Raw genomic sequence first — 15,553 nt, forward strand, 5'->3', positions numbered from 1 at the left:
TGCACCTAATGTATATTGGAATGCATTTTTAAGGTTTTAATATGTCTTAATTCATCAGTATAGGCATAGTCTATTAACTTCCTGCTCTGACAGACAACAGAATTTAGCTCACCTATGTCAGCATCTGCTTCCTCTCTGTCTTTTTATATAGCTATATCAGGATCCTCCATTCATCCAGAGTCTATCCAATAGATATTTATTGAGTACCTGCTAGCTAGTCACTGTTCTAAGTTGGGATTTTGGTGGTGGGCAGCTAGCAATGAACAAATAAACAAGGTCCTGGATTTCGTAAAGTTTATAGGAGTGAGGAGACAGTAACAAATGCCATGATTATATGAGTGAGTGTGAGTTGGATGAGCGTGAGCTTGCCATTGCACAGATGGTTACAGAAGGGCTTCCTGTATAGGTGACATTTGGCTGGAGTCTAAAAGTACCCATGCACGGAAAGATCTCGGAACAGTTTTTTTTTTTTTTTTTTTTTTTAATGTAAAAGGAACAGTGAATGTAAAGGCCCTGAAGAGGAAAAAAGCTTGTCATGTTAGAGGAATGAAGAGGAGTTTGAGGTAAACAGATTAACAAATTCATATGAAAAAAATGTTTTGCCAGAGTGTGTATCCTTATTATTTTACCAAATATCACCACAAACAAAAATGACTGAATGACTTACAATTAAATAATGCTAAAATAACATTTTTGCCTTGCTTTTTACAGAGTATTGTGAAATTATGTGTTCTGCATGTTTTTGAGTTATAGTTACTTCTGGTTAGCTGGAAAATAGAGAAATTTAGTGGTCAAAACTGAGACTTTGTCAAAAACATTTTTTCTAGTTCATTACACACCTGGTTCTCAGAATTTAAAAAAACTAATTATTAATAAATTTAAATTATACTTCTTTGGGGGAAAAAAAGGAGTTGGATAATGGTGGATACATGTCGTTTGTTCAAACCCATAGAATGTTTGACACCAAGAGTGAACCCTCATGTACACTATGGACTTGGGTGATAATGATGTGTCCGCCTAAGTCCATCAGTTGTAACATATGCGCCACTGTGATGGGGATGTTGATAACAGAGGAGACTGTACATGTGTGGGGGGCAGAGGGTATATGGGAACTTTATGTACTTTCCTCTCAATGCTATGAACTTAAAACTGCTCTAAAAGTTAATGTCTTAAAAAAATAAATCATAGGGAAAAAAAGCAGTTGGAGGTGAGGCCAATGAGGAAGGACTTGATAATGGATTCATCCATCCATTAATTTACTCAGCAAATATTAGTGCTGGTGCCGGGACTTTCCTTGGCTCTGGCACAATATTATTGAACAAGACACAGAAAACCCTTGCCTTTATGGAGCTTTCATTTTCCTTGTGAGACAGATATATAATATTGTCTTATTTTTATGCCTAAAATAAAGGGAGCAAGAGAAAATGATAGGGATTGGGAGGCTATTTTTACATATGTATGTGTGTGTGAATACATATACACACATATGTACATATACATATCTATATTTAACTTCTTTCTATATATCTAATATATAGATATTGAGAAAGAGATATATCTATGTATCTATATCCATATTCGTATCTATATCTATAGTGAGATAAGTATTTCTGTATCTGTCTGTCTGTCTACCTAAGACCTCTCAGGAGGTGGCATTTGAGTGGAGATCTGAAAGAAGTAAGACACGTGAAGATTGGAGAAGGGAGTTTCAGGTTTGATGTACATCACATGTAAAAGCAGGAATGAATATGGTGTGTTCACTGAAGGACAAGAAGGCCAGTATGGTGGACCAGAGTAAGCAACAAAGAGAGTTGTAGGAGATAGATTAGAGAGATAGGAGGGGCCAGGTTATGAGGTCATTGTGTACTATGGCTAAAAATAAACATTTTGTTCCATGTGTGATGGGCTGCTATTGTAGGGTTCCAGGAAGGGGAGGGGGCATCAGTATTATGGTCTGAGATTTTAAAGGAATTTTCCTGACTGCTGTGGGGATAGGTTATAGGAGGGCAAGGATAGAGGCTGAGAAACCAGTTAGGAGGTTGTTACACTAGTCTGGTTGCCATATAATGGTGGCTAGGACTAGAGTAGCAACAGCAAAAAGAATTGGTTAGATTTGGGGTATCTTTTGAAGGAAGAACTGACTGAATTTGCTCATGGTTGCATTCATTCATTCAAGTTGAGAACTCAGCATATGCAGGCACTGATCTAGTCAAGAGCTCTGATGGCTTGGATTAGAGTGGTAGCAGTAGAGGTGGTAATAAATTATTGGATTTGAGATGTATTTTGCAGGTGTAACTGAAAGAGTTTGCTAATAGATTAGATGTAAGAGGTGAGACAAAAAGTCAGAGATAGAACTTTTTTTAAAATGGAGTTCCATTTAATATTTATTTATTTACTTAGGCCGCGCCGGGTCTTAGTTGCGGCATGTGTGCTCTTTTTTTAGTTTCGGCATGCGGACTCTTAGTCACAGCGTGCGAACTCTTTAGTTTCAGCATGCATGCAGGATCTAGTTCCCTGACCAGGGATCGAACCCGGGCCCCCTGCATTGGGAGCGCAGAGTCTTACCCACTGGACTACCAGGGAAGTCCCAGAGATAGAACTTTTAAGTTTCTGCCCTCAGCAACTTTGGGTGAATGATGGTGCTATTTAGTGACTTAAAGAAATCTTATTGAAGAGTAGGTTCTGAGAAGAGAATTCTAATTTACAAATTTTTAGTTTGTGCCTATTAAACGTATACATGGAGATGTTGAATAGGCAACTGGATATACTTGCTCAGAATGGGGGCTGGGACCGCATGAAAAAATGTAAGAAGAATGAATATGGGGATGGGGAGGGAAAGAGAAGAATCAAGAATGACTCCTTGGGCACTTTCCTGGCTGTCCAGTGGTTAAGACTCTGCGCTTCCAATGCAAGGGGTGTGGGTTTGATCCCTGGTTGGGGAGCTAAGATACCACAAGCTGCGTAGTATGGCCGAAAAAAGAAAAAAAAAAGAATGACTCCTTGGTTTTTGGCTTTAGCAATTGGGTAGATGATGATTCCATTTACTGACATGGGGAAGACAAGACCCCCATGTAATAGCGTAATAGACCCAGTTTTGGGTGGGAAAAATCTGCTTTGGCTGTGTTAGATTTGCAATAACTGCTGTATGTCTATTAGGTTCAATTTCCTTTTCTCATGTCTGTAACTTTAAACAATATGTGCAAGCCTCCATCTGTGTTTATCAATTGTAGATCGTATCTTTTGATTCCCTACCTTTAAGGTGAAGATATTAGTATTCCCACTCTTTCCTCTCTTATCACTCTACTTTCCATAATTTGCCAGCTGTACCTTTACTTTTATATTGTCAAGGTTAGTGATATTTACATGCTGTTCTAGAACACAAAACTAAGTCCCGCGTAATGATTTTAAAAATTCAAAATCAGTAAAAAGTCATAAGTGATTTTTAAAATATCACTTTCTAGATTCAGATTCAATGCAGTCCCATTTAAAGTCCCACGGATGGATAAGCTGACTGAAATTTATGTGGAAATGCAAAAGACTTAGAAACTGAGTCCCTTATGTAGAAGAAGAGCAAAGTTGGAGGACTTAGACCACTTGATTTAAACACTTACTCTAAAGCTACAGTAATGAAGACAGTGGTGTTAGGATAGGCGTATAGAGCAATGAATAGAATAGAGCGACGGTCCCCAACCTTTTTGGCACCAGGGCCTGGTTTCGTGGAAGACAGTTTTTCCATGGATGGGGTTGGGGGGTGGTGCAGGCAGTAATGTGAGCGGTGGGGAGCGATGGGGAGTGGCAGATGAAGCTTCGCTCGCTCGCCCCCCCCCCCCGCTCACCTCCTGCTGTGCGTCTCGGTTCTTAACAGGCTGTGGACTGGTGCCGGTCCACGGCCCGGGGGCTGGGGACCCCTGGAATAGAGAGTCTAGAAATTGGCCCTGTTCTGTTTTCTTTTATGTGATAGTTAGCTATGGCCACAAGAGACGGCTCAGAGAGACTCAGGAAAAAGTTTATTACCCTCAGAGATCCTAGAAACAGGAGCGATGGATTGCCACACAGCATCGTGTGCGGGAAGCCTCAGGGTGGTCTGGAGGCAGAAAGGAGGAGAAAGGGGAAAACTGAGGCTAGAGCCTTTATTAAGGTTTCCGCAGGATTACTCAGCCATAAAAAGGAACGAAATTGGGTCATTTGTAGAGACGTGGATGGACCTTGAGACTGTCATACAGAGTGAAGTAAGTCAGAAAGAGAAAAACCAACATCGTATATTAACGCATACATGTGGAATCTGAAAAAATTGGAATAGACGATCTTATTTACAAAACAGAAATAGAGACACAGACGTAGAGAACAAAGGGGGGGGGTGGGATGAGTTGGGAGATTGGGATTGACATATATATACTATTGATACTATGTATAAAATAGATAACTAATGAGAACCTACTGTATAGCACAGGGAACTCTACGCAATGCTCTGTGGTGACCTAAATGGGAAGGAAATCCCAAAAATAGGGGATATATGTATACCTATAGCTTATTCACTTTGCTGTACAGTAGAAACTAACACAACATTGTAAAGCAACTATACTCCAATAAAACTTAAAAAAAAAAAAAGGTTTCCTCAGGAAAGGCAAGGCAGGGTAAGGTAAACAGTTTAGGATTGGCTAATTTGAATAATTCCAGAGGGCTTTGAGCTATAGGAGTGGCCTCTCCATTCCTGGTACCTGGCTCTATGAATTTTAAAGCTGATGGAGGGAGGTAGGGCTCTGGATTGGTTAGTTTGCATATCAAAGGCATGCTCCCTGCTGAGCCTTTTGCTGTCTCTAAGAATTGCCTAGCTCTGGGATAGGCAGTCTCTCTTTCCAGCCAGAAAGGTTTTTAAGATGTCATACTATCATAATATACAGAAAATTTAAAAAATATAAATGCAACCCCACACATGTATAGCCAGTTGATTTTCTACAGAGGTGCCAAGGTAATTCAATGTTGAAAGGATAGTGTTTTCAACAAATTGTGATAGATATGCACATGGAAAAGAAATGATATAAATACAGTTTTCCCCCACCAAAGTCTCATAATAGATTACAGACTTAAAAGCTAAAGCTCTAAAACTTTTAGAAGAAAACTTAGGAGAAAATCTTTGGACCCGGGGTAGGTCAAGTTTCTCAGGCTGGACACAGAAAGCACTCACTATACAAGACATTGATAAAGTGAACTTTAGCAAAGTTGAACCCTTCTGCTCTTTGAAGGCATGACTAAGAAAATGAAAAGACAAACCACAGGCTGGGGAAAATATTTGTAATGCATATATATCCAACCAAAGGGTTGTATCCATAATTTTTAAACAGTGCTTACAATTCAGTAGTAAGATTATCCAGTAAAATGGACAAAAGCTTTGAATAGACCCTTCAGTAAGATATACAGTAGAAGATGCTTAACATCATTAGTCATCAGAGAAATGAAAATGAAAACCACAATGAGATACAATTACATACCCACTAGAAAGGCTAAAATGAGAAAGACTGACTATACCAAGTGCATACAAGGAAGAACAACTGGAACCTCATACTCTGCTGGTGGGAATGTGATATGTTACAACTGCTTTGGAAAAGTTTGGTAGTTTCTAAAAGTGTTAAATGTGCAATTACCAACTAACCCATCAATTCTACTCCTAGGTAGTGTGTGTGTGTGTGTGTGTGTGTGTGTGTGTGTGTATACACACATAGATACACCCACAATTTACTATTACTCAGCCATAAAAGAGAACTATTGATATATACAGCAACATGAGTGAATCTCAGAAACATTATATGGAGGAAATAAAGCCAGATAGAAAGAAGTAGTACTGTTCTGGGACAGGCACAACTAGTCTGTAATGATGGAGACCAGATTACTGGTTGCCAGGGATTGAGGGGTTGAAAGTAAAGGCCCACAAAGGAATTTGTGGGAGTAATGACAATCTATATCTTAATTTTGGTGTTGGTTACATAAAACTATACTCTTAAAATGGGTCCATTTTATTGTAATGTGATTTATATCTCAATACATTCCTTAAAAAATATTGCTCACTGCAGAGCCATTAAGTATGCATAGTTCTTACTTCTTCCTCTGTAATAAAGTGTTCACAACCTTTCAGCCACTCAAAGAATGAGACTGCTGTTTGAGGGAACCATTATAAGATGGTAAGCATTGGGGAGGGAAGACCAAACAGAAGGCTGAAGAAATGGTCTAGATCAGTGATATTCTTAGCGTTACATTCAGCTAGAGTCTCCATTTTAACACTCCACTGCTTACTCAAAATCGTGCCAATAGTAAGAAGGTGTTTTGGGACCCTGTGGTATACAGACTTCTGGTTCACTGTCTCTTTTTCAGTCACTTTTCAATCCCATTCTCTGTCCCATACGTAGTCTTCAATTCTAAATTCTTGTTGGAGTTCTGTTTGGCAGGAGTCAAAGACTTTGCAGGTAACTGCCTCCAAAGTTACCTGCCACTTTGAGGCGGCCTCCTTTGCCCTGTTTCTGTAGCCTGTTCTCTTACCCCGACTTTCTGACTTAATGGAAATGAGGTTAAACACCTCATCCATTGATGGCCCTTCTGGTTCACTTTGGGAGTTAAAAACCTGATAATTACTTGTGTTGGGGAGATGAAATGCATGTGCCCCATCTGCCATGTTCCACTAGAACTCGGCGTTGACATTTTGATCAATCTAGCATGGAAGTTTCTTTCAAAGAAGTCCTTAGAGGTGAATGATTTATTTTGCCCTTCCAGCTAAAATGTATCAATTAGGTCATTCCATCTTGATATGACCTCTCACTAGATCAGAGATTGGCAAGCTTTTTCGGTAGAGGGCCAGATAATAAACATGTTAGGCTTTGTGGGCCATAGGATTTGTCATAACTATTCAACTCTGTTGTCATAGTGTGAAATTAGTGAGTGTAATACCATGAATTGACTATGTTTCAATAAAACTTTACAGAAACAAGTGGCAAAATGGATTTGACGTGAACCTTGTACTAGATTGACTTACTTTGGGACTCTAATGTTTTTATTTATTATAAGGTTCGTCAATTAACCAAGAAAGTGTAATTCCCATTTTCCTAAGGAGTAATACTTTATTCTTGTTTCTTTTGTCAACTTCTTGCCCTATGACCATCCTCCTGCCTTATTCTGTCTTTATATTTGGCCCTATCGGTCTAATTTGATTAAGGCTAGTGGGGAGGCACTCTTGTTCTACGTTTGTTACAGCATCCAGAAAGCTTTTAAAGTGCTAAGTCTAATGTCTATCACTAGGTCTCTAGTGTGCTCTAAGGAGATTTTACCGCAAGATTTTAATCAATACCTGTCAGTCAACTATAGCTTGTTAGCCAGCGTGCTTAGCTTTCCAGTTTTCTTTTCCCAGATTCCAGCTTTTCAGGTCTTCATGCATCTGTCAACCTGTAATTCACTAGTGTACTACATTTGACGCATACAGAAGATATTATCTATTTGCTATTAAGCAGCCTGTAAGTGAATGGAAAACTGTTGGGTCTCTTTTCTTTCCTGCAAGTTGCATGGCAGCTCAACTATCCTAAGTTTTGCCTATAGCAGACCTCTGTAGATGATTGATTGAGAGCGGAATGAGTCATGAACATGTGGTTAAAAAAAATCATGACAATATTTCACATAGAAAATGTTCAATTAATAGTGGTTATTAGTCACAAAATGAGCTTGTTGAATAAGCTGGCTTAAAAGAATTCGTTTCTTTTTTACATATTTTAAGGCAATTTCTTCTAAATATCCCCAAATCTGAGGAAAATACCATTCCAAATTTTCAGTTCTCTGTAAGCCTAACATGGGGAGGTTTCAAGCCTTTTTGACATAATTCAGATTATTTGTTATGAATGGGGATTACAGAATCATAGATTTTTATCCTTGAGAGGTTACCTTAGATATGAATGAATCCAGTCCTCTTACAGAATAAACGTCTAGTGAGCCCTGATTGTGAATTAGATGTGTTTTACTGAAACTGTATTTAATATGTATTGATCCTTCCCACATTCCATCCCATAAAATAATAAGCTGCCCTAAAATGAGTATTTAATCCAACTAAAATTCAATGTTAAATAGTATTTAAATGGGTTATTGAGCTGTAGTGGCTTTGTATCCAAGGCAGGGAGGGAAATGTTACAATAATAGTGTAAAGGTTATTTTGTGTAAGAAAGAAGAAATAAATGGATTTTCTCTTTCTATTGTAACATCTCATCAATCTTCTCCTTTCATAATTAAGCAATCAGAACCGTCTCAGACTGGCCAAAGCAAGAATTGCTAGGGATTTTCCTGACCTTTTTGCATGGCCTTAATTTCAAATAAACAGGTAAATATATAGTAAATTGTATCTCCTAAATGGTACTGATTTTAGAATAAATCACCAGATATCTATTGAACACCTGTTACACGCATGCTGCGCCTAGTTGGTAGTATACTTATTTAAGAAAAACAGACATAAACAAAGCTAAAAATAAAATAATATTTAAAAATTGATAAAAGTTTACTAAGTCTTTGCGTTACAAATTACAAAAGAATTCACTGAAGCATTTTTTTAACATTTAAAAATTAATACATTTAAAAGATTTTTTGAGTTACAACCAGGTTTTCCAAAATAAACAAACGTTAAAAAGTTGTTTATTAGGGCTTCCCTGGTAGCGCAGTGGTTGAAGGTCCCCCTGCCGATGCAGGGGATACGGGTTCGTGCCCCGGTCCAGGAGGATCCCACGTGCCTCGGAGCGGCTGGGCGCGTGAGCCATGGCCGCTGAGCCTGCGCGTCCGGAGCCTGTGCTCCGCAACGGGAGAGGCCACGACAGTGAGAGGCCCGCGTACCGCAAAAAAAAAAAAAAAAAGTTGTTTAGTAACCGTGATTTTGCTTTCTTTTTCATATAAAAATGCTTCTCCCCGAATCACAGTTATTAGATATAAGAAAGATAATTATGTTTTGCTTTTATTTATAAATATAATACATGATATTAGTCAAAGATAACAGTATTGGGAAAGTATAAAGAGAAAAACAAAAGTAGCTTTTTCTTATAGAAAAAGCTGGAAAATTATTGCCAATTTCCAGTATTTTAGCAAATCTACAATGAGCATTCTTAAGCTTATTTATGTACATCATTTAAACTAGGATTAATTGCATTATAAATATTATTTCTGTGCCAGCAAAATGCACGTTGAAAATCCTGATATTTACTACCAAACACCCATCAGAAAGATTAGGGAAACTTATGATTCCAAGGACAAGGTTAGAAAGTCCCCACTTCCCTACACCCTAGAGACTTCTGAATTAATATTTTCATTTATCTTTGCTATACTAATGAGTCACCTATGTTATCTTGTTTCTGTTAACATTTCTTTGATCACTTGTTTGGTTTTTAGTTTTTGGCATTTCTTTTTTAAGCATGAATTTTCTCTTCATGTCCTTCACTTTTTTTTACTATTTTTATGGAAACATTCACCCTTTTCTTAGTTATTTTATAAGACCTCTTTGTATTTTGGTGACAGTTAACACTATCTACATACATATTTAAAATTTTCTTTTCCTAGTTTGTCCTTTATCTTTCAACCATATTTGTTCCTTCTGATATACATGAGAATTATATATTATATATGTAATATATAAGAATTATATATATATAATAAGAATTATATATGATAAAGAATTATGTATATGATAAAGATGAGAATTACTTAAGCCATTATGCTTTCTTTTTGCCTTGCCTGTGAGGCAGCTCAAATAATTGTTGCACACAAGCACGATAATTGCTTAGTTCTCCTGTTTAGCTAAGAATTTATACTCTCCCCCTTTATATTTATGTAGCTTGGTAGTTAGATCCCAGCTCTTGAGCCTTACTTTTTTCACCTTTAATATAAGGATGACAGTATCTACCATTTGGATTATTGTGAAAATCAAATAAAATATTTTTTAATTGCTTAGTCATGTGTCTAACACTGTAGAATGCTAAGTAAATGCTAGAGGACTTTTTTTTCCCATAATTTTTACATTTTCTGTTTCTAATTTTACAACCTTATTTCATACTCATCTTTACTTTGAAAGCAACTCAGTTTTATTTAGAAATGAGTAAAGTATAAACACTAAAAAAAAAAAAATCACATTAAGAGCATTGCCATAGTGGATATGAAGGAATGAAATGAGGCAACTGTGAATAGAGTTGATAAAAGAAGTACCCCTTGTAAACAGTGTCTCCAAGATTTGGTTTACAAGGAAATAGCAGCAGACAAACCACGCCTTCACCCAGCAACCTGACACAGGCAGTCTTTCTGAGCAAAATGCTGTCTTGAACTTGAATCTGAGTCACAGTTTCAAAGTAGCTGCAGCTACTGTCTTGGTTGTGCTGCATGTTGTGCTGTAAGTGGAAAAGAGAAACCTCTTCTATGGAGATTTTATAGGCACAGAATTTGGGAGTGATTGAACTTCCAGCTCTCATTTGGAAAAGAACATACTAGATATTTGGTTTAGCTGTCTTCCACTTGCCAGGGTTAAATATTGGATACTCTGGATTTTATTTCCATATAGAAGTAATCCCATGTAAGGGGAGTCATGGCATTTCTGACATCAGACTCAAGGATAATGTCCATCCATTTAGTCCTCTTATTCCTAGTGTTGCGAGATTGGTGACTGGCTCTGTGGTCTCTTCAGCCCCACTAGCACATGGCTAGGATCCTGGGAAAAGTGACTATATAATTTATCATCCAAACCACACTTTTCAGAATGGAAAGGGACAGTATTAATAATTAGGCCAGTACAACATAAGTAAACCAAGATGGTCCTGGGTAAAAATGGCATTTGGTCATTTTAGCTAATAACCCCTTTCTATCTTGTCTTAAAAAAACAAAAAGCGTTTCTATTTTTTATGTTAGCCCTCCTGATATTTCTATACTTACTGTAATAGCGCAGAAATTCAGAAAGCTATCAGCCCTGTTTTGATTTTTTTGAACCATGTGTTTTGTTTTCTAATTTGGAGTGATATTTTCTTTTTGTATTCAAAATCACTGTCTATTATTGAATCCTATTTAATCACCTAAAAGGCTATCTTATAAATTATTAAGAAAGACGTAATGATTCTTTCTTTGGACTCTACCAGTTAGGTAACAACCAAGGGACAAATTGAAGGACAGAGGTGAAATGGAAGTTCTTGATGTCCATGCCTGGTAATTGCATACTGAATCCTGGATCATTAATAGTATTAGAATATTGCTTTCATTTTCTATTTGCAGTTATATTTAGGCTGTTGAAATTAATGTTGATGACTCACAACATTCAAAACCAGTGTAAATGAAAGTTAAATTTTTATGTCTTATATGCCCTCCTCACTCTTGTCTTAACAGAAAAAAGCTTGGCAGGACCACAAGCGAGAATGCAAATGCCTGAAAAGCTGCAAACCCAGATATCCTCCCGACTCTGTCCGACTTCTCGGCAGAGTTGTTTTCAAACTTGTGAGTATAAAACTTGTGAAATATGCTTGGGTTTTAATTTAGCATAAGCGCTTGCAATTGCATGTATTATTCATATTTAAGACTGAATTTAAATCCATGTTAAGGTAGAAGGTGGATTATTCCAGGGAGTGTCTTAAGACAAGACTTGTTGTTTTTCTATTAATCACAGCAGTGATGAAGTGCACCGTCCCTCTTTGAAGACCCTGTGTGTGATCTCCTGTGAATAGAAACCTAAAGTCCTATGTTTGGGACATGAGATGTTAGTGGTGCCTGTTACATTGCCTTTGTTACTTTTCTACTGAGAACTAATGCACAGGGCAAGTATATAATTCTTTTGGTTGCCTCTTCAAGTGAGATTTTAATTAGATGATAATTAATCTTACAAGGAAGGGTACTTATCTTTTTCTCTTTTCTTTTTTTTTTAAGCCAACATTCACTGAAATTGTTTCTCCAGTCCCTTTCCCTACTCTGCCAAAGCAGCTAGTGGATTCCCTGAAATCCCCCTCTGGCGACACCTTCCAGTTTTGGGTTTTTTTTTTTTTTTTTTTTTTTTTTGCCAGGCTTTAGAATGAATATCTCTTTATTGCAGGCTTCAGCTCTCTTGTGTCCTGTTGTCTGTTAACTTCTTTTGGCAATAAAATTTCACAGAGGAATTTAGGAATGTAAAAGTATATACCTAAAACTGGTGCCATGTTATATATCAACTACATCTTTACTAAAAGAAAAATGGATTTAGAATGCCAAATTGGCATTGTCTTTGGACTGAATATACAACATCTGTCACATATACTTACTGCTATTTTTAAATGTACATATTGTGTTGAACTAAAATACACAAATTTATTTCAGAGCTTTAATAAATTCAGAGCAACTTTGTCATTATGCGTTTCTTTAATCACTGGATATTAAAAGTATAATAATATTATATTTGAGTCTGAACTTTTTTTTTGCTTTATTAGTATTGAATAGATAGAGAACCACTGTTAGAGCAGAAATGGGTTGCTTCAGAATCACCCAGGGCTCTAGTTCTCAGTCTTCACCCCGACCTATGGAATCAGAATTTAATAGAAACTAACTGTAATGATAGCTACTTTCTGTTGAGCACTTAACTATTTCTAGGCCCTGTGCTAATTGCTTTACAAGATATACCTTATTTCATCCCACAGCAACTCAGTGCTATTATTACTCCTGTGTTTCACATAAGGAAATTGACACCTCAAGTTTAAGTAACGTGCCCAAGGTTGCAGTTTGTAATAAACTCTTATTTTTATTCATCCATCTTTGCTTTTCTATAATAATTAGTAGTAAATTCCTTACAGTGATACAAGTCTGTGGTAGAGTTGGGGAAAAAAAGAAAAGAATGGAAACTTCTTGTAAAAGAATTTTGTGTTTGGAAATTAAATTGGTGGGTCAAGTTGCAACACAGATTTTAAAGTTGTGACTGATTGAATAATTTAACTCTAAGAATGATGAGAAGGATAATATAGAAAATTATCTTTTTAACGGACTTCCATTTGAATATTTAAAGATATGCAAACATATTCATTTATATATTGGAGCACTTGAAATCGTTTTTGGTGTTTTCCCCCTTTCTTCATAGATGGAAGAAACACCCTCTGAATCGGAGAAACTTTACTCATTTTATGATCTGGAGTCAAGTAAGTGATTCTCTATCAGCATCTTAAGTTCTATCATTTATTTGCTGAGCTGATGAGTTGCCTTTTTTTTTTTTAAACTTTGTTTTTCTGTCTCTTTATTATGTGAGGCAGCAAACCTTTTCATGCTTTTATATAGACACATTAGCTTATTTAATTTATTCTAGGGTAGCTTTGGCCCTATAGGAGTTTGTGAGGTGCCATAGAGGTGTCCAAGATAGGCAGTGAGGGGAGTATAACCCTCTGTCCAGCTAGCAGAATACATTTTACTTCTGTTTTTCCTCCTCTTTCCCTTTTTCCTACTCTTGGTTTCTTTTTGATGTTAGGGAACAGTAATGTGAATGGGGGCTCCAGGGAACATTTAGATAATAAGGAAAGTAGAAAGTACCGATGACTTAGGCTCTCTGACATCACTGAGCGTTGTTCTTCTCCTGAACTACCATGGTGGTGGCCAACCTCCTTAATACTGAGAGGCTTTGCAAATCTGAGTGTGAAGTGAACGTAGGGTTTATGTTTCTTTCTATTGGCACAGATCACAGATCCTCTTTGTTGAAGTTGTAAATGACTTTTAAGTCAAAAGTAGCAAGAGCTCATGGAGTAAATGTGCTACACAGTTTAACATTTCTAGATGGAGACAAATAAAATCATCTAGTATGGATTTATGGTTATGGAATCCTAAGTGCCAATGATAATAAATTATTATTTAAGGAATCATTGGGTTAATTTATTCTGTTGAACAAGTAATTTAAAGAAAATATGTAGACCTGACATGAGCAACAGAGTTGTGCTGTAGTTTCATCTTGATCTATCTTTTCAAGATTTAATAGAGAACTAGTCATTTTTTTCTTCTTCTTTTTTTTTTTTTTTTTTTTTTGCGGTACGCGGGCCTCTCACTGCTGTGGCCTCTCCCGTTGCGGAGCACAGGCTCCGGACGCGCAGGCTCAGCGGCCATGGCTCATGGGCCCAGCTGCTCTGCGGCATGTGGGATCTTCCCGGACCGGGGCACGAACCCATGTCCCCTGCATCGGCAGGCGGACTGTCAACCACTGCGCCACCAGGGAAGCCCCATTTTTTTCTTCTTATATTACTGCTAGGTAAATAACATCTCTTGCAGTGAGTTTTACTATGAACATTAGCCCTGCTCAGTAGCAGTGTCATACACGCTGCCTTAAGTGAAGCGCTCTCAAACGTTATTAATTCAACTGTGCACTCCTAGTCCTCACACCCCTTTGTGGTATGAATGAAACTGAGTTTTTAAAGAGGTGATATTGGCTTTGGAACTTTCTCCTTCTGTTTGGGTTGAAGCAGTATCATATTTTGTTTATTATTCAACCTGAAAAGAACTTGAAAATGAGATTTCTTTGGTTGATTCATGTTTTTTTCTCGATGTACTTTCTACTTGACCAATTTCACCAATTTGAACTTAATTTAACTGAACTTTTCAGTTCTTGCTTTCTGTTTTTTTTTGTCTTTGAGATGATACTGTTTATCAGTTAGTTATGACCTGGTTGTAAATTGTTTCATGGAAAAGTCTACTTAAATTCACTAACTAAATAAGCATGTATGGTGGTTTGAACATGTGTGCAGGAGGATGTAGAAAATCTGCTAACACACATCATTACTGATTTTGGTTTTAATGTTTTTTCATCAGTGTGTATATTTATTTTGTTTTGCTAGGTGTTTGATCTTATTTTGTAGATAACGTTTGGCAGAATTTGATTGATAATGTATGATAATGATTTGTAGTTGTCAAAAAATAAAAAGATGCATTTGATCTCTGTCAGAATGGAATCTGGGTAGGAAATATCTGCCTTAACAGCTACCATTGAACACCTGAAAATTATCCATTGAAAGTTCACTGTGTGATTGTACTATTTATTTTATCTTTAAAAAAGATATTAACAAACTGACTGAAGATAAGAAAGAGGGCCTCAGGCAACTTGTATTGACATTTCAACACTTCATGAGAGAAGAGATACAGGATGCTTCTCAGCTGCCACCTTCCTTTGACATTTTTGAAGCCTTTGCAAAAGTAAGTGTTAACTTTGGTATCTTTGCTAATGCCATAAATCAACCCTTTACTCCTTATATCGTTGTTGATCCGTGAAAATCCAGGACCCTTCATGCCTTTATCAGTCCCCTGCTTTACTGAGTAGAGAATGGGAGAATGTATTGCTTATATTGAAAAGAGTATTATTTTTTCTGCTTTATCAGTATTCTTACTAATGGCCCAAGTATGTTCATTGTCAGCTCTCAAGGCACACCCTCAAAGGAGTGTGCTTTCTTTTCTCAAAAGAAAGTAACATATTCCATTATTTTTTATGAATGGATTTAAGTTTGCCATTGAGTCCATTCCGTTTTGTGGTGGTTGTTTCAGCAATGGAACCTTCCTTGAAGTGAAAGAAATCATTGGAATCCAT

General features: G+C 37.0%; 1 protein-coding gene across 2 annotated transcripts in view; it reads left to right on the top strand.

Moving 5' to 3' along the window:
• SMYD3 (SET and MYND domain containing 3) overlaps positions 1-15,553 on the top strand; it is a 708,690-nt gene that overhangs the window by 184,757 nt on the left and 508,380 nt on the right. Inside the window, exons 3-5 of one of the 2 annotated variants that reach the window (XM_082833475.1) lie at positions 11,371-11,478; positions 13,079-13,136; positions 15,029-15,165. In XM_082833475.1, the coding sequence (XP_082689601.1) occupies positions 11,371-11,478; positions 13,079-13,136; positions 15,029-15,165 (303 nt within the window). The remainder of the gene's footprint in view (positions 1-11,370; positions 11,479-13,078; positions 13,137-15,028; positions 15,166-15,553) is intronic. The other variant, XM_082833476.1, reaches the window with a different exon arrangement.

The sequence above is a fragment of the Leucopleurus acutus genome, assembly GCF_964270905.1.
Source record: "Leucopleurus acutus genome assembly, chromosome: 2".
Lineage (NCBI taxonomy): Eukaryota > Metazoa > Chordata > Mammalia > Artiodactyla > Delphinidae > Leucopleurus > Leucopleurus acutus.